This window comes from Aspergillus tubingensis (assembly GCF_013340325.1).
Source record: "Aspergillus tubingensis WU-2223L DNA, scaffold_12, whole genome shotgun sequence".
NCBI lineage: Eukaryota > Fungi > Ascomycota > Eurotiomycetes > Eurotiales > Aspergillaceae > Aspergillus > Aspergillus tubingensis.
Window position 1 is genome coordinate 482,997 of NW_023336286.1, and position 26,300 is coordinate 509,296.

The window sequence follows — 26,300 nt, forward strand, 5'->3', positions numbered from 1 at the left end:
CTTTCATCATGGCTTGTCAACAAGCCAGAAGATAGAAAATCAGTAGGGTAAGGGGGGAAAGAGGCCGGCCGTTATACGAATGTGCTTTTGGGTGGCAAAGTGAGAAAGCAAAAGGCAGATCAAGACAATATATGTGGTATGAGTGATGCGGAAACATGGAAAAGACAGAAACGCACGCGAATCCAGGGGGTATTCAACTCTCCACACAAATCAATCGATTAAGCATTCGGGAAGAAATTCGTCGTCAATGTATTAGGTATTGTTTCCGGGTGGGAAAGGTCCCGGTTTGATGCTATTTTCATGCAAGAGGACTGGCCAGGAATTGGCACTTGAGAAGTTCGTCGGCGCTAGGTCTCTTTTCGTAGTCAACTTGGAAGGTCATGTCCAAGAATGCTACGGCTTCGTCGCTCGCGTGTTCGGGAGCGGGAGGTCTGGCTTTCTCTTTGCCGATGGCATAGATGGCCTGTAGTTGACTGCAAGAGGGGAAGGGATGCGCGCCGGTGAACATCTCGACAACCAGGCAGCCCAGACTCCAAATGTCAGCCTTCTTGGTGTGGATCGTCTGTTGGACCACTTCAGGTGCCATCCAGTACACGCTACCCTGCATGGAGACTCGGTGTGCGTGGCCACCTCCGCCACTTGCCCGGGCACCGAGGAGAGTAGAGGCTTCTACCCGTTTAGAGATACCGAAATCGGAGATCTTGATGCCGCCCTTATTGTCAACAAGGATGTTGGCACCCTTGATATCACGATGGATGATATCACGGCTGTGGAGATAAGAGAGACCGGCAAGGATTTGCCTCACGAAGTTCTTGATCAGAGGCTCTTGGAACGTGTTGTACTGCTTCAGCATGGTAGCAATGGACCCTCCTGGAACGTACTCCAAGAAAATGTTCAAGTACTGGTCGTCAGCAGCAGTGCCCAGGTACTGGACAATGTTCGGGTGATGGAACCCTTGCAAAAGTTCAATCTCGTGCTTGAGGGCGGTAACCATGCTATTCTTCCGCTTGTCGAATTCAGTGCCCTTGGTTGCGGACGGGATCTCAACTTGTTTCACAGCCATGAGCTCTCCGGTAATGGCATGAAGGGCGAGGAAGACACTTCCGAAGGAACCTTCACCGATTAGGGATCCCTTCATCCAGTTCTTGGGAGCAAAGTTGTTTCCAGCCAAGAAGTCATTGAGACCATCATCTTCCTCTTCTCCATCTTCTGCTACGAGGATGCTCAAGCGTTCATTGAGTGAGCCTCCATCCGTTGCAGCAACACTTGCGTTCTCATCCACAAGGCTCTGGCGCGACGTTGTGGGGTCATCCGAGCCACTGTCGAAAGAAACATATGATTTGCGATTGGGCTCGATGGGCGATTCTTCCTGAAGAGGCTGAAGGGAGCTGGAAGCAATCGAATCTCTGTACGTAGCGGAAGGAAGGTTGAACTTGGAAACAGAAAGTGGCCGCTGGCCGCGAGCAGTCTGTGGCCCGGCATTAAGCCAGGTATCTGCAATACTGGGGATCGGGGGCGCATCTCTCAGGCTAGACGCATAGCTTGTATTACTGACGACACTCAAACGGCTGGCGGCCCGGCTCAGGCGCTGAGATCTGCGAACAGACATGCGCATAGTCTTCTCGATTTCCTCCCGCTGGTGACTAGGGAAATAGGACGTGATCTCATGGATGATCATCTCGCTTGGAGGACGGGCACCGAAAAAGGACCGCAACTTGCCCACCTGACGCTCCACATTCATGGGCGGTCGCATATCGTGTTCACTAGGTGTCTGGTTGTGTCGGGAAGAAACGGGTGACATGGGCTGTCTGATATTATGCCAGGGCTCCCCAGTCAGCTGCTGGATCTTGAGCTGGTTGCGAACATTCGAACTGCTCAGAGCATTCATGTGCGCTAATTGACTTTCATCTACCGCCAGCTGAGAAGCACGACGAAGCTCATCGGGATCGGGTTCCCCAGCGTGGATTTTGCGAAGAATAAGGCGACCCCGCTCGGACCGGTGAGTACTCTCACACACCTCCATGAGCTCCTGGTCTGTCAGTCTTCTACAGTTGGCAGCATTTGGCTCCAGGCCGTCCATAACGTAGAAGCAGTAATTGCGGTATTGGTGTTCCGGGAGCTGTAGTTTCTTCAGCACGCAGAGAACGACCTCATCGGCAGTCTTGCAGTGTTTGATGTCCAGCATCTTTGTTTGTCCTCCTGTGTAGATGACTCTGATAACGGGCGAGTTCATCGGTAATTGACCCATAGTCAAGCCATCCAAACTAGGGTTTTGCCTCAAATGTGATCCAGTTCGTTCGCTGGGCGTTCCTGGCTTTCGGCTGGTCATCGAGCTACCGGAGGACGGATGGCTGAAGTAGCTTTGCCCCTGTTCCATACGCCCCATTTCCATCGGGCTATTAGCGACATACTGCTGAGGACGCAAAGGCGATTCAGGCCGGGAGGACGGCCTGTTAGCGGAATAGTTGAGAGCATTAGTCTCGGCTGCTCGAGACGAGCGGCGAGTTGTGGAAGTCTGCCGGAGATTGGAGGGGCGTGATGGGTCCGATGAAGTATTTGTGTAAGATACGGCTTCCAGCGTAGCCAGTTGATTCTGTCCATTGTAAGTTTCGAGTTAACTTGTATCAGTGGCGTATCCAACATACCAAATTCCTCGACTTGCCGTTGAGGACCGACTTGTTTCTGAGCTGCTTGATGGCAACGAATATCCGCACACGATCGCCGATCTTCTTGATACCCATCTCCTGCAGGATTTTCTGATCACATTCGATGAGGTTATTACCATTAAAATTGTTCGCTGGAGCCGATCAGCATTCGTTGCCAGAGTAGTTTGAACTGGATAACGGTGGCGCTTAGTACCTTTGAACAGTGCCTCGTATTGGCCGCAATTTATGCTGTGAAGCCAGGCAATAACCTGCTTCTCATCCCAAGATCTTGTAACGGTCAGTCTTCTGCATGCTTTGTCGGAGGATTTAAAAAAGCCAAGACTTACCGGACAGCATCAAGCCCGTCATACGCGTCAGAAAAGCTTGACTCGGTAGGACTGGTGAACATCATCCCCTTTTGTGAATCTCCAATCGCGGTGGGCTTCTGCGAGGACCCAGTGTAGTAGGAGGTCGTAGGGGTCTGGGTTGCAGATACACCCAACGGGTTGTAGGTTGCTTTAGCAAGCATGGCTGCGAGATATCCAGAGATCGCGGATGAGGCTTTCCTTGGGTATATATGTATTCCCTGCTCTAGCCCTGCTGATTTGGCGGCAAACTCCGGAATAAATAGCGTAAAGGCTGGGCTATCGCCACCTAGTGTGTATAACCTTGACGTCTTCGAAACACCGACTCGGAGGGGAAGCGGGACTCGGCAGAGATGTTGGGACGTTCAATGCATGGTCCAGAACTGCACCTCTAAGATTGTCGCGTAACTGTCAGTCCCTGAAGCGGCGGCCAACTTGAGGACAAAGACCGGGGTTGGGGTTTCCGTGGGGGCGCCTGTGGAGGGACAACATGATGACTTACAGTTCAGGCTGAATCGATATCACCGGTGTATCCAACCGAAAGAGGAGACGGTATGCGGTAGGGTGTCTGTGCTGCTTTCAAAGACCCGATCCTCCTTTGTGCCGCTCTGACCAAGGTCTGGGCTGCACTAGGGGGTTGAAGTTGTCGATCTGACGTTATCGCTGGATGGAGGTCAACCCACCGGGGGGGTGGTTGGAGGGGAAAGAGACAGGCGCTTGAGGCTGATGCTGAGGCTGGGAAGGTGGGTGAAATGCTGTGTACTGTGTGCTGTCTTGGGAGGAATGGAGGGAATGGGTAGGGCGACCGGAGGGGAAAGTTGAAGGAGGGGGAGGGATAAGAAGGAAGAAAAGACAGTGTTGGTGGTGGTAGTAGCAGTAGATTAGATTGAAAGGCAAAGTTGACAGGACAAGAACCGCCTCCCTTTGGTATCTAGTAGCGCGGTCAGTCCGGAGGCTAACTAATGAATGGATTGAAACCTCTCTGCTTACAGACCGAACTGGATCTGACGGAGTCTGTTAGGCCGATCGGTCGGGGACGATGGGCTCCTCCGGCATGCGTCCTTTTAGTTGGAGTCGCGGGTTCATTCTCAAACACGCCGCCGCGGCTGATTTGTCAAGGAGTCTGATCTGAAACAATGAACCCAAGACGCCCCTCCGATTATCCCTTCCCGTCCAAGAGGTTATTCGATTCCCCTTCCTCCCCCCCATTCTTTCTTGCTATTCTTAGGCGGTTGAGCCGTCCTGGTGGGCATGTTCCATGGTTTGTGCCTGGGTGATGCTTGGTTCTTCCCAAGAACCTGGTCCCGGTAGTACTCGGGGAGTTTGTTTATTCTCTTCCCTTTGGATGATGAAACTAGACTACTTGAGTCACGGGCTAACGCGTTGGGAGGTCCCTTCAAAATGAGACAGCTTTCGTGTTCATCGGTTGAGAAACTGCCGGGTTCTGGTTGGTGTTCACGATCCTTCCATTGGGCTCCCACCCGACGGCCTTTTCTTTAGTGTCAGGCTTCCCATGTCTCTGACCCGATTGTAGATATCTCAGAAATCAAAAACTACCCCTTCTCATACCACTCACCATCACTACATATTCTGCGGATTACTGTTGCATTGCAGCAGTCATCTAGATATCCCGTGTCTAGGCCTCTCAAACTCTAATTAGCGCATTCAAACCTTACTCTACAGGCTAGTCAGTGGCGTTGCACCCTAATCTGTCTCTGACAGGAATACCATCAACGCAGCGGGCCTGCTTACTGATGATGGAATAATACGGGAGGTGGTCTCCTTAAGCGTCTGACTGGAAGAGTAAATCCATACCAAGTAATGACTGACTCTCTTCCGAGGTGGATCGTTCCGTCTGAAAGCATCTTCTATCCCTGAAGATTCATCCCTCCCTTATCCGAAGTCTATGGGAGGACCCATTCAGCCTTGACTAGAGAACTTGGAATCGAGCGGGCTCGCCCGATCTCTACTCGACGGCAGTCTCTCCTTAGCCAAACATGTTGAAAACTGGTATGAGTAGAGGGAGAGCTCGCCACTGTACTCCCTGAGAAGAAGCCATAAGCAGGGACTCCAGTAAACCCTAACATGGTACCGAACTTTATACGAAGATATCCCAAGGTACCATATATATTATGTATTCTTTGGGTCAGGAAAATAACGTCAATGATGGAGACTACTACCAGTTTACCATCGTACGGGCATCACGAGGATTACCACTGGTCAGTAGACTTGTTCCACTCGCAAGTCTAGCTTGAGTCGACAAGCGCTTCAAAGCTCGTTCATTCAAAAAGGCATACCCTATATCTACTAGCATGCTCCATTCACGACCCTGAGCTTTTATTTCATGCAGCAAGGTGTGTAAATCGATGTAGATAGATCGTGGCCCCGTTTCGGTACCAAGTTCTGGGGGTTCGGTGGGGTGGGACGGTTCAGCATCTGAACCATCCGGCCATCTGTGTCCCGTCCATTTCCAATTTCGGCTGCTGCGACTCAGGACCGCTCCGCTCTATTCACAATCGGATAGCGGTCGACAGATGAGATGAGTTAAAGATAGCTCAAGGGGCTACGAGGGACAAATCAGCTTTGGGGCTCATTTCAGTCCGATTACCGAGCAGATACCTTGGCGCTCAGGCAGTAACAGCTTCACCTCAACCATCTACTACTAAGGTACTATTAGTAGTAGTCCATAAGGGAATCACGAGTTACCTGGTATGCTTTGGCGTCCGCTTAAGCTGAAACATTGGCTTTCGATAAGAATGATTGCTAAGGGGAGGAATACTCTGCCCCTTATTCCCCTGGCTAAAGATATAATAAAGCGTATTATTGCCGAATATCGCATGTCTAGTACTACCTCCCTCTTTGTAGTACAAGTATGCAACGGATGTCATTGATTTGGTCCTTGGCTGAGATAGTGTGTAAAGAAAAGAAAGTGGGGGAGCATATGGCAGCTGATGAAAACGTTGTGGAATGAGCAAAGATAAGCACCGTGACGCAGACGGTCGGCCTAATTGAGTTCAGGCTGGACACAATGTTGTACATGATATATATCTCCGAGGAGCGGGTGCTTGTCAGATACAGAAAGTACCCCAGTCATGTAATAGCTATAGTAAGTAATAATGTAGCTAGAAATGTTGACTTGACATAGTTATGTTGTGCACAGCTACTTTATCTCCCATCTGATATTTAAATTCAGAGTGTTGTTGTAACCCCAACTGGACTCCCCATGGTGGTGCGGGCCTCTGTGAGGAGATGTTCGTGATATCGACGCCCAAAGTAAACATCTCCGCACCGGTGGGGATGGCGGAGTCAACTTTCGTCCAAGGGATGTGCAGGAAATCTGCGTAGAGACCTAACCGGCGCACAATGCAGCAATATCGCCCGCATTGCCCTTCTCTGAGGTTAAATTTTGAAGACCGACAGGGGGGAATATCGCGGGGAAAGTGACCTAATTTGACAAGGGGAGAGGTGAGAACCGACTGGCCTCCACACGTAGTAGACAGAATAATTAATGAGTGGTAGGGCTTTCCTTTCGGCGGAAGGCAGCGGGAGGGCACCACGTGACCGTAACTCGCAAAACCCCCTCATGTTGACCCCACAGTTTTTCTTCCCCGCTCGCCTGTAATCCCATCTAAGGACATGGTCCAATTCCAAGGCAATTCGCCATGGAGGACGACAGAGGCACCCCGGGAAAAGTGAGGAAGAAAAGCACTCCCGCTCATCGCAAGTCCTTGTCTTGCGAATATTGCAGTCGGTCGTTTGCGCGCCTGGAACACCTCCAGCGCCATCTCCGCACCCGTTGAGTAACCCTGAAGCCTTTCCCGGCTGCTTGTGGCCTTCCCACACACGCGAGACTGACGTGTGCCATCTAGATACTAAGGAGAAACCTTTCTCATGTGATATTTGCTCCAAATCTTTTGCGAGGAGGTAAGTTGCTGCCCGCGTTGCATCGCAGCCGCCCCGCGCTAATATGGGGGGAAATTTCATAGTGATCTGCTCGTACGACATGAGCGGCTAGTCCATCCAACTGAGACCGCAGCCAACCGGGAGCATCGTGCTCAGAATAGCCACGATGTCCCTCAGACCCAACCTCCCATAATACAGCCCACTCACCATCATGAGTCCCGCATGCTAGAGCTTGCCGACGCTGTCCCTATTCACACCCAACCCGTGCCGCCGCCGCCTCCCGAGGTGCAGGTGCAACCTCCCCCGATTGTGGAAACGCCTCACTTCAACCCTTCTTGGGGATATGACCTGAATCTCCTTTCCCACGCTGCAAGTCATGTTGCCCTGGAGGGTGAACAGGAAAGTCTCGAATCGCTCCGCAAGTCTTCACAGAACGTGGGCACCTCGCAGCCACTTCCCCACGTCCCCGAGAGAGCGATAACCGATAATTATGGCGTCGAACCCTCTATCTTGGATCTTGCTGACTTAGGGGATCCTGTTCAAGACTTCACGGTCTTCCTGGAGAGCGTAGGCCTGTCGTCCGACTGGGACTCTGGCGTATTCTCCACGGTTGAAGACCCGATCCTGCCGACTACTCTCCCAATGGACTCAAAGCCAGCCATCCGTGAAATGGGGAGACTTGGTCCCGAGCTCATGAGCGACCCGCGGACTGCAGCTGATGAACAGCCGTCATTTTCTAATTTTGGATCACGACTACCGTCCTTGCAGCCTGAACCTCATGATGTAGATGACCGTCTCGGGTTTGGTGATGAAGGACCTCGCCCCGCCTGGGATATATCAAATGCAGACCGTCAGGTCTTCCTGTCGAAGCTCGATGAATTCGCCTATATTCTTCCCAAAAACTTCATTCCACCTTCAAGGCACGCACTGTCTCGGTTTTTTGCTGGTTATATCAACGGCTTAAACGAGCATCTTCCTTTCATTCATGTCCCCACGCTCTCCGTTGCCAAATGCTCACCCGAGCTCACTCTTGCGCTAGCGGCTGCGGGGTCTCATTATCGATTTGAAAACAATCGAGGCATAGAGCTATTCCACGCAGCCAAGGCCATCCTGCTTCAGCGTCTCCACCGCCGAGATAGTAAGCAAGTGGCTTGTCCGACCTGGAACTTCCTGTCACCGGCATCTGGGTTCCACAACTCTCGCGGGTCGTCCGCGACCTCAAACCATACCAGTAGCCCGTTCCAGCAGCAGCACCCTACTCTATACCCAGCGGATCCTTCTGGATATGCTCCCGAAGATTCGGATGCCCACATGGAAGTGATCCGAACTTTTCTTCTGCTTACAGTGTTTGCTTCGTGGGAACGGCACCCGGAGTTGTTACGAGAAATGCTCTCACTTCAAAGCACGCTGGCGAGGCTCGTGAGAGAACATGGTCTCGTCGAGCCACCTCCTAGCCCCGACCCGAACAACTGGGAAGATTGGATACGACGGGAAGGTAATCGGCGGACCAAATTCATTGTTTATTGCTTCTTCAACCTCCACTCTATCATGTACAACATCCCCCCTCTCATTCTTAACGCCGAGCTGAAGCTGAACATGCCCTGTTCGCACGACGTCTGGAAGGCTTCAAATGCAGCTCAATGGCGCCGTGTCCTCCGCACGAGGCATGGGCCAGAAGTCTCCTTCCAGGAGGCTTTTGCCAGACTTTTCTTCAAGTCCAGTACTTCTAGCGCCTCAGCGCCGATATCTCCCCTTGGGAACTATATCCTGATACACGCTATTATCCAGCAAATATTCTTTGCACGTCAGCTATGCCTCTCTGCCCCAAGTATGCATGGGACAAGCTTACGCCAAGAAGACTTGTCCGCTTTGGACAATTCTCTGAGTGCCTGGAAGGCGTTGTGGAAACGCACACCTGAATCTAGCATTGATCCTCAAAACCCGGCAGGTCCGATAGCATTCACGTCTACTGCCCTTCTCGGGCTTGCTTATATTCGGTTGCATGTTGACTTGGGACCTTGTCGTCGTCTTATCACGCAAGATCCCCTGCAAATCGCGAGGGCTCTGGGTGAATCCCCACCAGTAGCACGAAGCCCTCGTCTGATCATGGCTCTTTTGCATTCGGCCCATGCACTTTCAATTCCAGTCCGCCTAGGTATTGACTTTGTGGCCCGAACCCATTCGTTCTTCTGGAGCATCCAGCACTCGCTGTGTAGCTTGGAGTGTGCTTTCCTCCTTAGCCGTTGGCTGCTGTCAATACCCGTAACCCAGGCCGAGCAGAGACTGTCAGAGCACGAGCGAAAGCTGCTTCTGTGGATTAAGAGTATGATGGATGAAACCGACATGGCTGTTGATCCCCCTGGGGCACCCGACCTGGACTTTATCGCCAACCCCTATAAAGCGAAGCAGCTGAGCGTTGCCATCGTGCGTGTTTGGGCACGAACCTTCAAAGGGAACACCAGCTGGGCGATTGTGGATCTAGTTGGGTCGAGTCTCGATACTTACGCCGACTTTCTAGAGACGCAGATGTAACTGCCCACCTCGCTCTGAGTTCGACTGGCGCCTCGTTATTCGACGCCACGGCAGACTTCCAAGCAATATTCCACTCTTCACAGCGCTGGGGAGCCAGCACTATCTGTGATTCTTTATGTCTCGGTTTCGTGATTTGATCAATGGCTGAACCGCCTTATTCGCTAATGACACTTTGGTTTTTCTGTATTGCTGGTGTTGTTGTATACCCATGTCTTCACGGATATGACATCTTTATTTCCTTAGTTTCTTCCGTGTACATAAACTGTTTCTGTTTTCTTTTCTGGGGAGGAGAGCGGCTCTTGTGTATGGTCATCACCTCGGTTGGCTCATGATTTTCGCCTTCCACCTGCTGGAAGTCTACAGATTGAAAAGGGAGTGACCACGAACTCCCCTACTTCCGTTAGCTTCCATGGGCTAATGTATCCGACCACAAGACCGCTCTCCAATCGAATGAACCGGGTATTAATAAAAGCGATGCGTGTTGCAAGTAACGGGTATCAAGAATACATAGCAGTCCACCCCTAGTAGCCGTAACCCACTACTTTTCACCAAAACAAACCCAATGTCAACCAATCCAGATACTCTCAACCCCACCCAACAAAGAAAATCAAGACTTCTGCTTCCCCCGACTCCTCGCCACACTAGCCGGAACAAACCGCAACGCAGACATAGACCTCTCCAGCTCCGCCATCCCTTCATCATCAGCAGGAGCAGCAGTAGCAGCAGCACCTTGTCGAGAAGTAGTAGACGGAGAAGAGCCTTTCTGAGCACTCGCACCAGAATCAGCCTGCGATATGGAAGTCTGACGATACCGTAACCGCCCTTCCTTCGGCGAAGTAGGACCCGTAGCAGCTGATGATAACCGCCGACGATGGTCATGCGGCGTCCTCAGTAGAGAGGTCTGTTTGTCGATGCCGTCGTTGACAATGTAGAAGTTGTATGTCTGGATACATACATTAGCCATAGTCTCCAGTAGACATGGGAGTAAATAGATGGCAGGAGAAATTGTATTATACCTTATGAAACATGTGCTTATCAATCAAATGCATTCTGCGTTTCTGAGGCGTAGAGCATACGCGTTCGCAATCTTCGACGAAGCATGCATACTGCATATTATAACCATTAGCATTAGAACATCAACATAGAGAAGGGGGAGAAAAAGAAAAGGGTAATAACGTACAGTCTTCTCCCCCCTCTCCCTCCTCGTCGCTACCAACGCATCATGATTCTCTTCAATATGAAGATTCAGAAACCTCTCCGTCGGGAAATTCTTCCCACACTGCGAACACCGGTTCACGTGTGCCTGGCGGTAATGCACCTCGTAGTCTTCGTAGGACGTAAACGAGATGGTTTCCCGATGGGGCGGTAGCGAGCAGTGCATGACTTCTTGGTTGGGGGGTGTGGCTGTGGGATCTAGGGAGGGGATTTTGGGACGGGTGGGTGGGGAGGAATGTGGTGATGGTGAAGGTGAGGGTGATGATGGGAATGGGGATGTGCTTCGTGAGCGTTTGGACATTTTTCCTTTTTCCTGGGATTGTCTTTTGTATGAAGTGGTGGTGCTGGGTTGCTGGTGGATGATGGTGAGGTGTTTGGGGGATTGTGATAGGTCAGGGTTTGGTTTAGTTTGGATGGGCTGCAGTTGCAATGAAGTGTGCAGATTGGGGTAGAAGTAGTAATGTGGTTGATTTGTCTGGATGTGTAGGTTAGTTTGGGGATTTTTCTTGTTTGTTTGAAGGGTGAAGAGATGTTGATTGCTTACGAAGAATTAAATGTAGGGTGTAGTAGAAATTTACAAGATAGTGATTGATAGTGTAGTGTTATTGTTATAGTATAAGAAATGGAATATGGAGGAATGCCCAGCGAATATTTGATGAGCCACTAGGCTGGATTGGTTCTAGACTGGAAGTGGGATACTTTTTTAGCGGATGTCATAGCTTCCGCGATTAGTGGAGGAATGGATGATGGAAAGTCCGGAACTAGGAGGTTGAGTACCTTTGTGATGGAGATTGCCAGAGGACTTGTCAATTATGGATGGCTATGGTAGTAGTTACTTAGACAATGCATAGGGAAAGAAATGATAAGTGTAGGAATATAATTGGAGTATGCGATATGCAGATACAGTGCTAATAGTATAGGGATCTTCTCTGCAATGAGTATCTGCAGTGTGGATCCTCAGGTTCCCAGCCAGCTGAATAGTAACATAATATCGAAGTATATCCGGGAACTACTAAAATACCGCATAGTGAATAGTTGTGCATCTATCACAAGTTGATGATTTGCAAATCTGCCAAATGGTATTGGCGTTCTCGTACTGTAAGGAAAGAGAACTCGAGAAAACGGTTCGGTGCCTGAACCGGATCACCAGCCACAACCCATCCAGCCAATCACACATGTTAAAATCCCTCACTAGCCACAAAAAAAGACGGCCGGGCAAAGCATCCCGAGCCATTCAACCAATTTTCGGACGAGCGTCGAAAAGTTCCCGTGATATGGGATTTTCTCTCCAACGAGCGGCGGCCGCGAACCCCTCCGTTGTTCGTCTTCGCGCTTCGGGGTCCATCCTCATCGCTGCATCCACATCCTTCTCCTCCTTCTTCTTCCCTTCACTTCCAGTGGCTGTCACTCCGGGATCCTGACCGCCCTCCACGCCCTCGCTCTTTTTTGTATATACTAGTCTTACTGACTGATGGCTCGTTCACTGTTCCTGTCGCCCGCAGACTCCCAGCCAGCCATAGCCATCTGACGGGCGAATGTCACCGTTAGACTGACACGGGTGTGATCTCTCTTGGTCCTGAGCATGGCGTCCGCGTTCCAAAATACGTGGCAGTTAGTATTTCCCTTCTCCGATCTCTCACAGTCACTACTTCCTCTACAATTATTCTTCTTGTTCCCCTCAAACCGTGTGTGGACCCGTGTCTCTAATGCCAAATTCCGCATCATACAGAACTGCGCTCGAAGTCGAAAAGGAGCTCCTCAAGAGCCTTGCCGAGAAAGAGCCCACGTTTGCTGAAATTTCCCATTACCTTTCGGAGTTAGTTGCTGCCCCCCTCTCCTGCCGTCTTGCGGTGCTTTGGGTTTGCGCGCAGAATCATCTGACCGTCTCTGTCCTTCCTTCCTCGCCGTCGCAGATTCCGCTCTACTTGTCAAAATGCTATCCTTCAAGACTTCGAGACTGCCCGCTCCGTCGATGTCGAACCTCGCCTGTGGGATGCGCATCTCAAGATCAACACTCGCTTCCGCAAATTGCTCTCTCGCGTGAGTGTCGCATGAGATCCTGCTCGTTCGCTGCCCGCCAATGTCTAATATATGATGTCAATTATAGTTCCGGGAGGAAAGCGGAAAGAAGAAAAAGCCGGTAGAAAGGCGGAAGCTCGAGAAACACTACCTCGAGTTCATCAAATCAAGTCAACGATTCTATCGAGCCTTCATTCAACAATTGTCCTCCCACTTTGGAGGCATCCCGGAGCTAGAAAAGGTCGCGCGGAAATTCAATTCTGACAGTGAGCATTGTCATCCCCAATTATTCCTGGGCTTTCGTTGAGCAAAGCCATGTTTCTTTCTCAGATCTATCCGCGGAGCCTCCGATCCGAACTTCCGAAGCCCTCAAAAGGCACATCCTTCAATCATGCCATTCGACCCTCATCCGTCTCGGAGATCTGTCGCGCTACCGCGAGACCGAACTGGTCAGCAAGAACCGCAATTGGGGTCCAGCCATAGGTTACTACGACCTGGCCACATTGATCTACCCCGCGTCCGGTGCCCCTCATAACCAATTGGCGGTTATTGCCCTCGCCGACGGAAACCATCTAAGGGCCACTTATCATCTGTATAGAGCGTTGGCCGCTCAAGAGCCCCATCCTTCGGCCAAGGGTAATCTTGAGATTGAATTCAGAAAGGTCATGAATGCGTGGGTCAAACGAGAGTTGATTCGACCCGAAGACGCTGGCATTCCCGGCAGGTCATTGGCCCCTTGGTTTGTATACCTTCACGCGCAGTGTTACAGAGGGATTGATTTCCCTGAACACGACGAGCTTGAAAGTGAAGTCCTGAATCAACTTGCTGTGGATTTGAAGGAACGCTCTCTGGAAGGTACTTTGCAAAAGTTCTGCCTGATCAACATCGCTGCCGAGGAGTTCTCGCGGACACATACGAGCGGTAGGTTTCTCGACTTTCCCGTTAATAGAAGCGTGCATTGAACCAAATTACTAGATGATTCCACGTCCAATGCGCGTTCCTTCTTCCAACGGATCAACGTGAAGACATTCTTCACATTGCTCCAGATTCTCCTGGCCGAAGTCGAACGCTTTGCGGTTGAGGACCCCAGCAACAAAGACGCCCAAACCGGACCTGATAAGGTTACTGTCGTTGCACGACGTGTCCTTCCGGCGCTACGAAACTACAGCTCTTGGCTCCTTACAGCCAGCAGCCTACTGGTGTCCTACCAAGGGGAAAAGGACAGTCCTCTAGCAGTCCAGATCATCGAGTTCTGGAAGATTTATGCCAACACTTTAACCCTTCTTGCGTCGACGTTCGATGTAGTGCATCTGCCTGAGATCGACTATTTGCTGGAAGAGGATGAAGAGACCTTGTGTTTTGCGCCCTTGGCCAAAGAGGCAACTTCCCGGAGGTACTTCAGCTCGACTGGCCAGCAGAAGCCCCGAATGAACGATCCTGGGGTAGAAAGAAATCACCCCAATATGGAGATGCTCTACCGAATCCGCGAGTTTGTTATTGATGGCTTGGATCTCGTTGTGAGCAATGTATGGATACTACGTGCTTATTGTTATCCTCAATCGCCATGCTAACTACTGTCTGCTCAGAAAATACCCATTGCCCTGGTGGACGATGAAGACAAGAAAACGTTTATTTACCAAGAAGAAGGGCTCCCTTCGCAGTTCTTCGCCAGTCCCTCCGGCCATCACCATACGATCTCATCCGCTAGTATTGAACGGGACGACATCCAAAAGGCAGCCCCTGATCCCAGCCACAACGTTGACACTAGGAGTGTCTTTGGTGGTTCACAGGCCGCCTCCGCATCGATGTCAGCTAGCATGCATCGGATCGTTGAAGGTGTGGAACGATTAGTAGAATCCGACACCTACGAGAATGCTCCGGCCGTACCAGAGCAGCTGGCTTTTCCACGGAGCAGCAATCAACAGCGACCATCCAGCCAGTTCTTCGATTCAAGTATGGATTCGATCTTCCCAGAGGATCTCCTTCCCAGGCAGACCCCTGCTGCTCCCCCTGGACTCGTACCACCCGTGACTGGCTCTGCGCCTCTCGTCCGAGTGTCGTCTTCCCACTCTTACGCCGCCCGGCCTGCCCTTCCTGGTATCCCAAGCATTTGGAACACGGCTCTATCGCCGGAGCTCGGTGATGCGCCTTCGCCACGGACTCCGCCAGGTCTGGGACAACAGTACCCGGCTTCCATGCTGCCTGGAAACATCGCCAGTCCCAATCATCATCTACCATCTCAGGATATGATTGCTAATGAGCACATGCTCCGGCAGAGCATGATAAACCAAGCCTTGGGGAACAATCCAACATCTCAGGATATGATCGCTAGCGAGAATGAGCGCATGCTCCGGCAGAGCATGATGAATCAACCCTTGAGGCACAGTCCGCTCAATGGACCTAGTACCATACCCTCCTCCTGGATGCCCTCGCTCAACTCTACGTCGCACCACCGCCTTTCTGGATTCTCATGGGATCAAAGCTTAGTAGACGCCGCTGCAAACACACCTGGTTCCTTAGGAGTGTCCAGCCAACCCATGTCCAGCGGACTAAGTAATGCATCTTGGGCCAATAATGCATTCATCGCCAGCAGTTTCCCCTCCGGAGCAGGGTTTTCCAGTCCCGGGTTCACCAACACTCGTAAATCCGCCACGCAATACGGTGCCATCGGGCAGACTCCTCCCTGCGGCCACGGAGGCTGATCTCAAAGACTGTACCACTCAACCAAGTTCTGTGGGTGGGTCAGTATGCCTATTCATATTTCAGCACCTCTTTCGCAGACACATGAGCAGAATTGAGGAAGCATGCGACTATCTAGCTGTGTGTCCCAAGGACTGAGTGACCGACCCTATCCATCTATCTCCGAATTCTCAATCCTTTTGTAGTCGGATCAGGCTGGCAAAGGAAGGCTTGGTAGGAATAAAGAGGAGGAATGGGCATTGCTATGCAGACCCTTCGTCACTCATTACCACAGCTCAGGTCCCGACAATGGCGTGATCCGAATACCATAGGATTGGATGATGCTCGTCCATCCATAGCCGTCACCGGCGGGTTATCGCAGAATAAAAGGGCTTGTTGATGAGATTTGACTGTGCCTGGGATACGATGATGACGATGATGATAATGATCTCAAGGGCTTGACGCTTGTGCACTGATGAGGGTGAGGAGGATGGGGAGAATGATTAAACTGCATGCAGCTAGCTAGCTATCTATATATGAGGCCACGGCATGGATTGATTGTGCACATGCAAGCGTTACAAGAAGAATTCGAATTCATCTTATCATTATTCGTCTTACTCCTCACTTCCTAGTCATAGCCACTATTGTGACTTGACTCTCCCTATCCTTTACAGACCTCATGTCATTATCATAGGTTAGTATTCTACCAATACGATATCACTAGTTTCCACTTTAAACCAAGCAAGTCCCAAAATAGATCGAAAAGATTCGACTCTGTTTTTGTAGTATATATTATATATACAACCAAGATAAATTCTTCATTAAATTCGTTGTTGAGAACGTCATCATCTGCAACTCTGCAATATCTATCCATCATCATGAAAAATAAAACCCAAAGGGAAAGCGTGATAGCGAGGATCCGCATACATAGACCGTTGATGAAAACAGCATAGTCTAAGACGTTAAGTCAAGGACGTGAGGGGTATAGAAGGTTGAATCTTTAGAAGAGAAGAGGAAGGGAAAATAGGAAATTTTTTGTAGATGAGAGAGAAAAAGGTATCAGCTATGGCTCCACGATTCCGAGGGTGGGTGTTTGGTGGAGGATGCTTAGGAGCGGTTGATGGGGGTGTAGGCCTGCTTGGGGAAGGGGAAACTAGATATCGGGCATTTCGGGTCAGTCACTGCCAGACATGTGTTTGATGGATGGATGGGGCTGATTTGGGGACTTACGAGGCACCCAGCTCCTGGATGCTGAGGGAAGCGAGCCACTGGCCCATGTCGATGCTGTCCTCGAGGGACTTGGTCTGGACGATACCGGCGCAGAAACCACCGCAGAAGGCGTCACTGTGTGACGGTTAGGTTCTGATTCCAGCAATTGAGTTGTATAGGAAGTTGATTACTTACCCAGCACCGTTGGTGTCGTTGATGCTCTCCTTGGGGATCTCACGGACGGGGATCTCCTTGACCTCGACCTCACCGTTGGGCTTAACGGTGGCAGCGACAGTGGGGAGGGTGCCCTGGGTCACGATGGCGGTACGAGGACGGTTGGAGTTCTTCTTGGGGAGCTGAGCCAGCTTCTTGGCGATCTCGACGACGTCGTCGGTGCCCCAGCTGTGGCTCTCGGAGAAAGCACGAGCCTCGGTCTCGTTACAGAAGGTGTAGTCGGTGTAGGGGAGGACGCTGTCCAGCTGGTCCTTAAAGAACTGGGCAATGAAGGGGGCAGAGAGGTTGAGCATGAAGACCTGTAATTGAATCCTCGTCAGCAAGTTGTCAACAAAAACCTATGGGATTGACCATACCTTGTTCTTAGCAGCAGCTTCCTCACCGAGGGCCTGGATGGCAGGAACACAGACGGTAAGGTGGAAACCACCGACGTAGTAGAACTGGGCCTTCTCAACGAGAGACCAGATGTGAGGCTGCTTCAAGTGCTCGATCTTGTACTCGTTGGCGGCAGCAAGGTGGGTGCACATGCTGCGGTTGTGGCCGGTGATGATGACACCGCACTTGCCGGTGGGCTGGGCATCGTCGACACGGTACTCGGTGTGGACACCGGCCTGCTCGCAAGCCTCCTTCAGGATCTCGGCGTACTTGTCACGGCCAACACATCCGATGTAGCAGACGGAGCTGGCGGGAAGAGCGTACTAGTTCGGCATCACGTTAACATTCGTCCATAGGCCTTGGAAGGGTTCAGGGTTGTCTAAGTACCTGGGCACCACGGGCAGTGTTCTGGGCAGCACCACCGGCGATCAGCTTGACATCGTTCTTGGCGAACAGCTCGTCGTAGAGACCCATGTGCTGGTCCTCAGCAAGGATAGCATCGTTGTCCTTCAGGCCATACTTCTGCAGAAGGGCGGCATCACTAGTGACAATGTTAGAATACTTTGAAGAGAGATTAATTATGATTTAGGGTTTCCGGAAGAAGTAACATACCCGACAGCCTGGATGTCTATCGGAAGCAATCAAGATACCGTAAGTTAGCCCATTGAACAATGTAAGATCCGGGGATAGTAAGCAGCGAGAGAAAGGGACGGAGGGGAAATCTCACGCACCGAGGAGGGGGTTCTCCAGGCACAGAAGAGGGTAACCTTGAGCAGCAGCCATTGTGGAGGGTGGAGTGGAAGAAAATGGGGGAGAAAAGAGGTATGGGGTATAGAAAAAGTAAGGGAGGATATAGAGAGTGAGAGAAAAGGAAGAGAGAAGAGGGAGAGAGAGCAGCGAGAGATATACCAAGTCAAGGAGGGGCAGCCATGCAGAATCCAAAAAGGCGGGCGTAATGGCTGCCTCCCGCTGATTGGCCGCAGGAACCAACAAGTTACTCCGTGCCCGGACTATCCCATCATTCCTCCCCTACTTGCTTTTAGTCTATACGCTCAATCTTACTATCCACAAGTTTAAATTCCACCCGGTGTCAAAACCCGCGGGTCCGAAATCCTTCCATTCACACATTTATCTGCCCCTTAAACAGATCTACCACCCATCATGACCGACCCCGCCCTCCAAATCCCTGAAGTCATCCAAACCGCCTCCATCAACCCGGAGCCGTCCGCGGAACACGACGTCAACCCGCCCACCGCAGCCTCCGAGAAGCAGCCCGTCGTGGAAGACGATGTCGCCTCCGAAGCAGGCAGTATCCCCTCCGATGTCGTCGCCCCCCATCGCATGATCAAGCCCGTCTCGCGACGACACCAGCTGCCTCCATTGCCCGATCTGCGCTTCGAACAGAGCTATCTCGCCAGCTTGCGGGGAGCTGATACCTGGGGCCGAGTAGCTTGGATTACCATCAGAGACCAGGTAGGTAACCTGCCTGTCTTGCAGGATTCCACTGGAAGCAAGAGAGTCTTCAAACTGACACAAATGCGCTCTAGGTCCTCCTCCCTCTTATCCAGGGCACCGTCTGGACTCTCGCTCTCTCCGGCTGGCGATTCTGGAACCGCAACGCGTCCCTCAGCGGTCAGACACTCGGTAGCAAGATCCGGAGATGGTGGTATGAGGTGAACAACTGGAAGTTACCTCCCCTGCGGTCGGCTAAGGATCCTCGCATTGCGGCGAAGGTGGAAGACGTGAGTGCATTCATACCATTATCCATCCTTGGGATAGTTTTATTTCAAGGACTTTATTCCTCAGCCGAGAGTTTCGGTCATGCAAACCAATGAGACAGACACTGACATTTGCGGAGTTCTTGCAGTTCTACACGGCCCAGTTCTCGAATGCCGGTGCTGACTAGGTCGGCTTTTTTGAGTGATTTATATGTATGGTTGTCAAAGGTATTGACGTGACTGTGGGTGTCTAGTAAAGTCCGCATTTTGGGAGTTTAGCGTACGGCGTTTCTCATTGATATTAAGCTTCCCCTTATATAGCCTGGAGCTTTCAATTTTCCTACACACTATCTCTAGTATCTACACCCAAGGGATACGAGACTTCTATTGTTTCATCCCAAACTTGCAATTTAAATACTGTACATAGCGCATAGCAGCCCTAGCAAGAGGTCCGTCCATCCATCTGGTATTCCATATAGTAGTATGACAGATTATATCTTGGGGTCGAATAATCCCTCATCTCTCTAATACCGATACTGATCAATTCACGATTCACGCCCATATTCATCCTGCTATATAGCAGTCACGGTAGATTTCCATATCACACACGTCGCATTTCTAATAACAGCACAATTTTTTGCCGCAAAGCTTGACCCGACAAATTCCACCCGCGAACAGAAAACGCCTTGAAAAAAATGTGAGCGAGTTATATCTCAAGTCTGACAAGAAATATCGTATTTCGGTAGATAACTCTATCGAGACCAGGGGAATCGACCATTGGTACTGTGTTTGTTATAGTATATGTGTCTTGCCTAGTTTCATCCTTTCTAAGCTGTTTGGGTCTTCGTCTCAGTCGCAGTCGGCTGCGATACATCGGCTTTGGCAGAAGTGTCAGTTGTGGTGACATCTTGGGCTGCGGGCGCAGCATCCGGTAGAGTCTTTGCGACAACGTCTGGTTGGGAGCTCTGCCCGTTCACTGCGGGTGGTGGTTGTCCTTGCAGTGCATCTTCCGCACCGGTCGCCGTGACCGGTTTAGCCACATCCTCCTTGCTCTTCGGATCTTGCTGTAAGGGTTCCTCTGTTGGGCCATTGGGGCTACTTGGGACCTTGTCCTTATTGTACCTGAGTTGTACCACAAGGCTTGGTGGTTCTCCGTTCATCACTGCTTCATCACCACTCAGCTCCTCTTCGTCGTCGCCCTCGAATTCGTTGTCCTCTTCTTCCTCGCCTTCGTTCCCTTGCCACTCATTTCCGCTGGATTGTCCTCCTTCCGAACCTTCATCCATTTCTTCATCGTCGTACTCTGTATATCCATTTGCTCGCGTCGTCCGACCCCTTGTGGGTCTACCCTCGTCGCCAGCATCGCCATCCTCGCGTTGTCCACTCAATAACGTCTCGCCATAAAGGCCGCCCGCGCGAGACCGTATTTGCCTACCACTGGCTGTAAATCTGGGGCCGGCTGGTTCTGGGGGTGTGGAAATTCCCGAGGTATTGCGCGTTGAGCGCCGTGTAGAAGGAAGGCCATCAGAGAAGATGTCCTCGTCATCGGAGTAGGTGTATTTCAGTTTCTTTCCGCGTGTACGGCCTTCATATAAGGAGAAGCCAGGCTCTGGCCGAGCGAATGCCGCCTTTCGCGCAATCCGGTAATCTCGACGCTTGCGTTTCTGCCACTAGTAAGCACCGATGAAAAGAACCACAAATAGAAGCGACGGCTTACCTCCTCTGAGCCCTCAAAGCGGGGTATAGAGTTCCTTATCCGCTCACTGAGTTTCTTGGAGTGGATGCTTTTCTCGCCGTCAAGTCTATCCGCAACTGCCTTCAACTCAGGGATATTTCCCGCGATACTCCACCAGGTAACATTCTTGAGGGCTGGGTTGCCCTCGCGGTACAGTCTGAAATGTGTATCATCCAATCCTTCAATGAGCCAGTATCTGCGCTTGAGGCCGTCGCGGCCCCACGGTTGGACGGAGAGTGGTTGGTTCAGGTCGTCTTCGTGGCGTGCCTGTTTGTAGGACTCTTTGATTTTGGCTTGGATGGCATCGGACGAGGCAAGGGACCAGAGGATCAAGGATTTCAGTAACACCAACTAGACAATGTCAGTATGCGAGCTCTCGGTAGTTTTGGTTCGAGTTAGGCGACGTACGCGTTCTTCTGGCGACATGGTTGCGAATGTGCGACCCCCGTGCAGAGGGTTCTTGCCTTGCCAAGCCTTAGGCCACTGAGAAGCATGGGTTTGGATCGCCTCTTCCAAGGGACGCTGGTAGTGATTTCGACTGCGCATTGATTGAGCGAGTTAGCTTTGATGTATAGTAACCAGCATTGACACATGTGTGGTCGAAAAGGAGCTCCCCGTCGTATCTTCCAAGAGTGTAGGGTCTGGGGCGTAGGAGGCAGTCATACTCGACATCCTTCTTCCGGTTCAATACCAATCCAAGAAATGCACATAACAATCTCTCAATATGATCGCCTGGAGGAGATTCCGCGACGCCTCTTTCAACGTCCTGTGGTCCAAAGTGTGGTGTAGATCGCGGGAACGCATCGTTAAAACGCGCACGGAACATTACAATGAACTACACATTGCGACAGGTCAGCAAACATGATCAGGAAACGTGCCAAACGCGTCCAAAGAGCTTTAGAAGAGTCTTCATTATCGTAGAATCCTCCCGGAACATACTGCAATATCTGGATTATCCGCCAACACATATTCGTGGGGTGGTGAGGGCTCCCGCTTCGGCGGCGGAGATTCGGACTCCTTCTTGAAGTATTTCGTGATGCCGACGGGCTCATCAATGGCCATGGAGCCCGTTTCTTCATCGGACGGAGGCGCCGACGAAAGCGACGATAGGTCCGAGTCTGAGAGGGACATGTTCGACATGTTTGTGGTGCTGTCCGCAGGTGGTGGTGGTGAGGCAAGACAGAGCGGGCGAATCCGCGGCAGAAGTTCTACTTTACGCTACTGCTACCTACTTGGGTTGGAGCGCGGCTTTTACGCGCCTGGCCTGTCTGGCATCATCAAGAGCAGCCCTTATCCAGGGATGATCAACACCCAATCACGATAACACATTCGCTATCGCGAACTGAGCTCCATCAGACGCGCAACAGGTCTGCGGAATAGACTACATTCAGAAGATTTCATCGATGAGTGTCATTAATGCAACGTAGCTTTTGGATCATGAAATTCGAATCTCTTAATAGATCAATACTACCCGAGCGTCCGCTCCAACAACGAAGGAGTGTAACTAATCGTCAAAAAGCGCGACTTAGTCCTTCAGGGTTCAGACATTGGGTCTTGCCCTAACATCATTTCTGAGGGCATTTGGGCGACGTTCCCTTAAGCAGACATACAATTCTGCAAGAAGTTGTCAACGTTCGGGTCGCCGGATGTGACAAGGACAGTGTGTAGATCCACATTAAGCAGCCTGGTGGCGTGAAGATGCCAGGATAACCTTGTGGCAGTCTCCCCAGGCGCGTCAGATCCCATTTGCCCGGGTACACTTTGTGACCTTTTGAAATTGCGGATCGGTGGGTGACCCTGAGGCGGCCCGGGGACATGTAGAAAGCCCAACGACGGAACGAGATGCGGCAAACATCAAGATCCCGTTTCGCTGACCCGGATGATCAAATTTGACCATTCTGAACCAGTATGATCTGTTTACATGGAGAAAAACATCCAAGTAATATAGAGACGCCAGTAAGACAATAGTGCTATTAAGCCAGGTCAGCCCGGGACAAATATAAAGAGGCGGTGGCTCGAGTCAATAGCCCACTGCAGGGACATCTCAGGTAACAGCAGCAGGAGGAATACTGCTTGTCAGGAGATGGAATCCGACATGATTAAACCGCAAGTGACCGGGATAGAGACAGGATAGATGAATGGGAAGCGGCAGTTCAATAAGAACGAGTTAATGAAGTGTGGAATTCAGGAAGAAGGGACAGTATGTATCTAGAAGGAAATTAAATACTGACAACGGCTGCATATCATCAGCAACCTCACTACTTTGCAGTCCTAATAATCTTTCTTTACTCTGATGATAGCAGAGTTCACCAAATGCAAGCAAGATATGATCGTTAACCGCTTAAGTCCAACGTTAGTTATACCGTCTTAGTAAGAAGGCGACCCGCGCCACGCAGCCGCGCCCACAAAACCACACTAGTCCTAGCGCGGTTAGATTAGCGACTTCCACCCTAAAGCCCACACAGCCCTTCGCCGACGAATTCTCAACACCAACCCGACAAGCCCAATCTTAGCATTTTGAGGTACGAGAACTCGAACTCTCCCACCACAAGGTCGCCAGGCGGAACTTTCTCAATACTAACGTCCAGGTTCCTATATAGACAGTCGCCATGGGTCGCGTGATCCGCAACCAGAGGAAGGGTCGTGGATCCATTTTCAGTGAGTGCGACCAGCAGAATTCAGATTGAAGCGAAATTCGCTGCATCTCCAGATCAATTTTTACTGATACAATTTTTTCTCGCTCGACAGCGGCAAACACCCGTCTCAACAAGGCTCCTGCCCAGTTCCGCACCCTCGACTACGCTGAGCGTCATGGATACACTCGTGGTGTCGTGAAGGAGATCATCCACGACCCCGGCCGTGGTGCTCCCCTCGCCAAGGTCCAGTTCCGTCACCCCTACAAGTTCAAGACCATCACCGAGACCTTCATCGCCAACGAGGGCATGTACACCGGTCAATTCGTCTACGCCGGAAAGAACGCCGCCCTGACTGTCGGAAACGTCCTTCCCCTCGCCTCCGTCCCTGAGGGTACCGTTGTTACCAACGTCGAGGAGAAGGCTGGTGACCGTGGTGCTCTTGGTCGTACCTCCGGTAACTACGTTACCGTCATCGGCCACAACCCTGAGGAGGGCAAGACCCGTGTCAAGCTCCCCTCCGGTGCCAAGAAGGTCGTCAAGAACACCGCCCGTGGTATGATCGGTATCGTCGCTGGTGGTGGTCGTACCGACAAGCCTTTGCTCAGTATGTCTCCGAAAATCCGGCTCCATTGGATCCATCTTTGAAGAGAATGCGGTTAAGGAAGAGAACTTTGATGGCTAACAATTTCCCTACAGAGGCTTCTCGCGCCAAGCACAAGTTCGCTGTCAAGCGCAACTCTTGGCCCAAGACCCGTGGTGTTGCCATGAACCCCGTGGATCACGTAAGGCTCCCTTGGATGATTTGGTCGATTTATCTACAGGTTCTGACATGTTTTCTCTACAGCCTCACGGTGGTGGTAACCACCAGCACATTGGTAAGGCCTCGACCATCTCCCGCTACGCTGCCCAGGGTCAAAAAGCCGGTCTTATCGCTGCCCGGAGAACTGGTCTGCTCCGTGGTACCCAGAAGACCAAGGACTAAGCGTGATATTGTGTGGAGTTTTCTTTGTGACGGGTTGAAAATGCTCTTTTGCTATGAGGCATATGTACTTAGGCGACTGCGGATAATCTCCCACGCGTCCTTAGCGAATCTAGGTCGTGGCCACCAAATATTCTCATGATGACCAAAGCAAAAGAAATGGGTTCAAAAAATTCAAATCCGGGTGCATGTTTTTTTGAGATATCCTATTTTAAACGGTAGAACTAGGAAGATCTTTTTCCCAAGTCTTCAGGCCCGTTAAGGAACCGTATTGCGCGATTTGTACCAGAATCGATCTTGAGCCAGCCATGCGAGGATTAGAACTAGACTCCCATGGTGCAATTGCGTCTGCTTCGCTCAGCTCTTCTGCCTGGGTCTGCTAGTATCAGTATTTATACGCTACCTGCTCTTCACATAGGTGTAAGCGAGCGCTCAGAGGCTGCCAGATTGACGGGGTTTAACTTCCGAGGTTACTGTAATATTTTTCTGTCCACTGTTTACTAGCAGGACTGAAGGGGAACAGTATCCATTGATGCCTTGGATACCCGCCATTCTCCAGAATCAATAGTACAGCCACCGATAATAGTATCGCCCCAGATACTACGTGGTATTGTGGATCGATTAGTTGACAGACGCCATAACATTCCTGCTAATTACGAATATGGTTGAGCACAGACTATCCTCTTACCGCAGTGCCTGTGCTCAGATCGGATATATATCTGTTTTCTCACCAGACTGCGAATAGCGTTAAACATACTCTTCATTGTCATCATACAAGACTCCTAATGCAATCAATGAAAAACACATAGGTCCTAAAGGCCTTCCCTTGCTTTCCCCATGGCATAATTAATTTAAATGTCAATGATGCATGACACTGCAGCAACCGAGATACGAAACCTTGCTCTCAAAGTGACCAATCACAGCCAAATACCATGTACCCCAATATCGCTCAAGAATAAATGGAGGCGAAATTCAAGAACATATAACTATCACCATAGACTGCTCAGCTACTTACAATATACATAATACCTCCCCCAATGATAACCACTACTCCTATATCTACAATGCCACCATCCCAAACCCTCCCCCCTCTCCCCCTCCCAAAACCACTCCCCTCCCCATCATCCACATCCACCCGCTGGCTCGCCATCCAAACCCGCGACCCAAGATACACCAGCACCTTCGTGTACGCCGTCCTCACCACGAAAATCTACTGCCGCCCAACCTGTCCCGCGCGTCTCGCCCGCCGAGCCAACGTCCGCTTCTACGATACAGCCTCGCAGGCCGAGCGTGCAGGGTTTCGCCCCTGTAAGCGCTGCAAACCCGAGATTGTCATCGACAATAGCAACAACCACAGCTTGTTGGGGGCGAATAGTAATACCACAACTACTCCTAGTAGTAGAAATGGTGGTACTACTACTACTATCTTCCATCCGCAGATCCACTCAGTCCAGAGAGCATGTCAGACAATCCGGGCTTCTGTGCAAGCGGGCTCGAAACCGACGTTGCGGATGTTGGCGGCGGAGGCGGGACTGACGCCGAGTCATTTTCATAGGGTGTTTAAGAGGGTCGTGGGCGTTACGGTGGGGAGGTATGTGGGTGATATTGTTATGAGGGGGAAGGGGGTGGGTGGTGATGGGGAGGGAGCGTGTAGGGAATGGGTTGGAGGTGTGGGTGATGGGTGTGGTGGTGATGGAAATGGGGCTGGGGCTGTTCTGTGGAATGATTTTGATGTTTTGCTAGCCGCTGAGGAGGAGGATGGGTTCGTTGCGACCACTACTGTTGCTATGCAGGATGTACAACCGGTGCAGGATCATGAGGAACTTCTGGCTTGGCGTGCAGTGGGTTCTTACGGCGTTGGCGTTGGGGGGGGGGTGTTCGGTTGAAGAAACGCTTGCATTGGGTGATGGAGCGCTGTAGATATATACGTTTTAAGTTGTTTTAAGCACCTAATGTGTTTTAGGATGAGGAGGAATGAAACCTTCTAAGGGACATGGGGATTTTAGAGTAAGCAATCCTGTCGCATGACATGCACTGCCTCGATGGGACCTTACGG

The 26,300-nt window shown here is 51.1% G+C and overlaps 9 protein-coding genes across 9 annotated transcripts; 5 read left to right on the top strand and 4 right to left on the bottom strand.

The window, feature by feature from the left end:
- Window positions 1-298: 298 nt before the first annotated feature.
- Window positions 299-3,174, bottom strand: AtWU_10220 (STE11 family mitogen-activated protein kinase kinase kinase; the record flags this gene model as incomplete). Its single annotated transcript, XM_035505325.1, has 4 exons — window positions 299-2,593; window positions 2,646-2,797; window positions 2,860-2,933; window positions 2,993-3,174. 4 exons carry the CDS (start codon window positions 3,172-3,174, stop codon window positions 299-301), a joined length of 2,703 nt encoding a protein of 900 aa, XP_035361218.1.
- Window positions 3,175-6,672: 3,498 nt separating this feature from the next.
- Window positions 6,673-9,445, top strand: AtWU_10221 (FTFMHR domain-containing protein; the record flags this gene model as incomplete). Its single annotated transcript, XM_035505326.1, has 3 exons — window positions 6,673-6,805; window positions 6,880-6,934; window positions 6,997-9,445. The coding sequence occupies 3 exons, from the start codon at window positions 6,673-6,675 to the stop codon at window positions 9,443-9,445; spliced, it is 2,637 nt and encodes an 878-aa protein (XP_035361219.1).
- A 607-nt stretch (window positions 9,446-10,052) lies between these two features.
- Window positions 10,053-10,961, bottom strand: AtWU_10222 (C2H2 type zinc finger domain protein; the record flags this gene model as incomplete). Its single annotated transcript, XM_035505327.1, has 3 exons — window positions 10,053-10,388; window positions 10,462-10,551; window positions 10,626-10,961. 3 exons carry the CDS (start codon window positions 10,959-10,961, stop codon window positions 10,053-10,055), a joined length of 762 nt encoding a protein of 253 aa, XP_035361220.1.
- A 1,405-nt stretch (window positions 10,962-12,366) lies between these two features.
- AtWU_10223 (uncharacterized protein) lies at window positions 12,367-15,381 on the top strand (the record flags this gene model as incomplete). Its single annotated transcript, XM_035505328.1, has 6 exons — window positions 12,367-12,476; window positions 12,574-12,700; window positions 12,768-12,945; window positions 13,010-13,600; window positions 13,655-14,205; window positions 14,266-15,381. 6 exons carry the CDS (start codon window positions 12,367-12,369, stop codon window positions 15,379-15,381), a joined length of 2,673 nt encoding a protein of 890 aa, XP_035361221.1.
- Window positions 15,382-16,465: 1,084 nt separating this feature from the next.
- Window positions 16,466-17,959, bottom strand: AtWU_10224 (adenosine kinase; the record flags this gene model as incomplete). Its single annotated transcript, XM_035505329.1, has 7 exons — window positions 16,466-16,511; window positions 16,589-16,702; window positions 16,763-17,100; window positions 17,158-17,499; window positions 17,564-17,717; window positions 17,789-17,804; window positions 17,908-17,959. 7 exons carry the CDS (start codon window positions 17,957-17,959, stop codon window positions 16,466-16,468), a joined length of 1,062 nt encoding a protein of 353 aa, XP_035361222.1.
- A 378-nt stretch (window positions 17,960-18,337) lies between these two features.
- Window positions 18,338-19,082, top strand: AtWU_10225 (DUF1770 domain-containing protein; the record flags this gene model as incomplete). The annotated part of the gene is made up of 3 exons (XM_035505330.1): window positions 18,338-18,649; window positions 18,724-18,918; window positions 19,017-19,082. The coding sequence occupies 3 exons, from the start codon at window positions 18,338-18,340 to the stop codon at window positions 19,080-19,082; spliced, it is 573 nt and encodes a 190-aa protein (XP_035361223.1).
- Window positions 19,083-19,721: 639 nt separating this feature from the next.
- Window positions 19,722-21,769, bottom strand: AtWU_10226 (uncharacterized protein; the record flags this gene model as incomplete). The annotated part of the gene is made up of 5 exons (XM_035505331.1): window positions 19,722-20,558; window positions 20,612-20,980; window positions 21,038-21,167; window positions 21,295-21,464; window positions 21,569-21,769. 5 exons carry the CDS (start codon window positions 21,767-21,769, stop codon window positions 19,722-19,724), a joined length of 1,707 nt encoding a protein of 568 aa, XP_035361224.1.
- A 1,469-nt stretch (window positions 21,770-23,238) lies between these two features.
- AtWU_10227 (60S ribosomal protein uL2) lies at window positions 23,239-24,247 on the top strand (the record flags this gene model as incomplete). Its single annotated transcript, XM_035505332.1, has 4 exons — window positions 23,239-23,287; window positions 23,378-23,869; window positions 23,962-24,047; window positions 24,110-24,247. The coding sequence occupies 4 exons, from the start codon at window positions 23,239-23,241 to the stop codon at window positions 24,245-24,247; spliced, it is 765 nt and encodes a 254-aa protein (XP_035361225.1).
- A 1,061-nt stretch (window positions 24,248-25,308) lies between these two features.
- On the top strand, window positions 25,309-26,130 carry mpt (putative DNA repair and transcription factor Ada; the record flags this gene model as incomplete). Its single annotated transcript, XM_035505333.1, has 1 exon — window positions 25,309-26,130. One exon carries the CDS (start codon window positions 25,309-25,311, stop codon window positions 26,128-26,130), a length of 822 nt encoding a protein of 273 aa, XP_035361226.1.
- Between the last annotated feature and the right edge of the window lie 170 nt (window positions 26,131-26,300).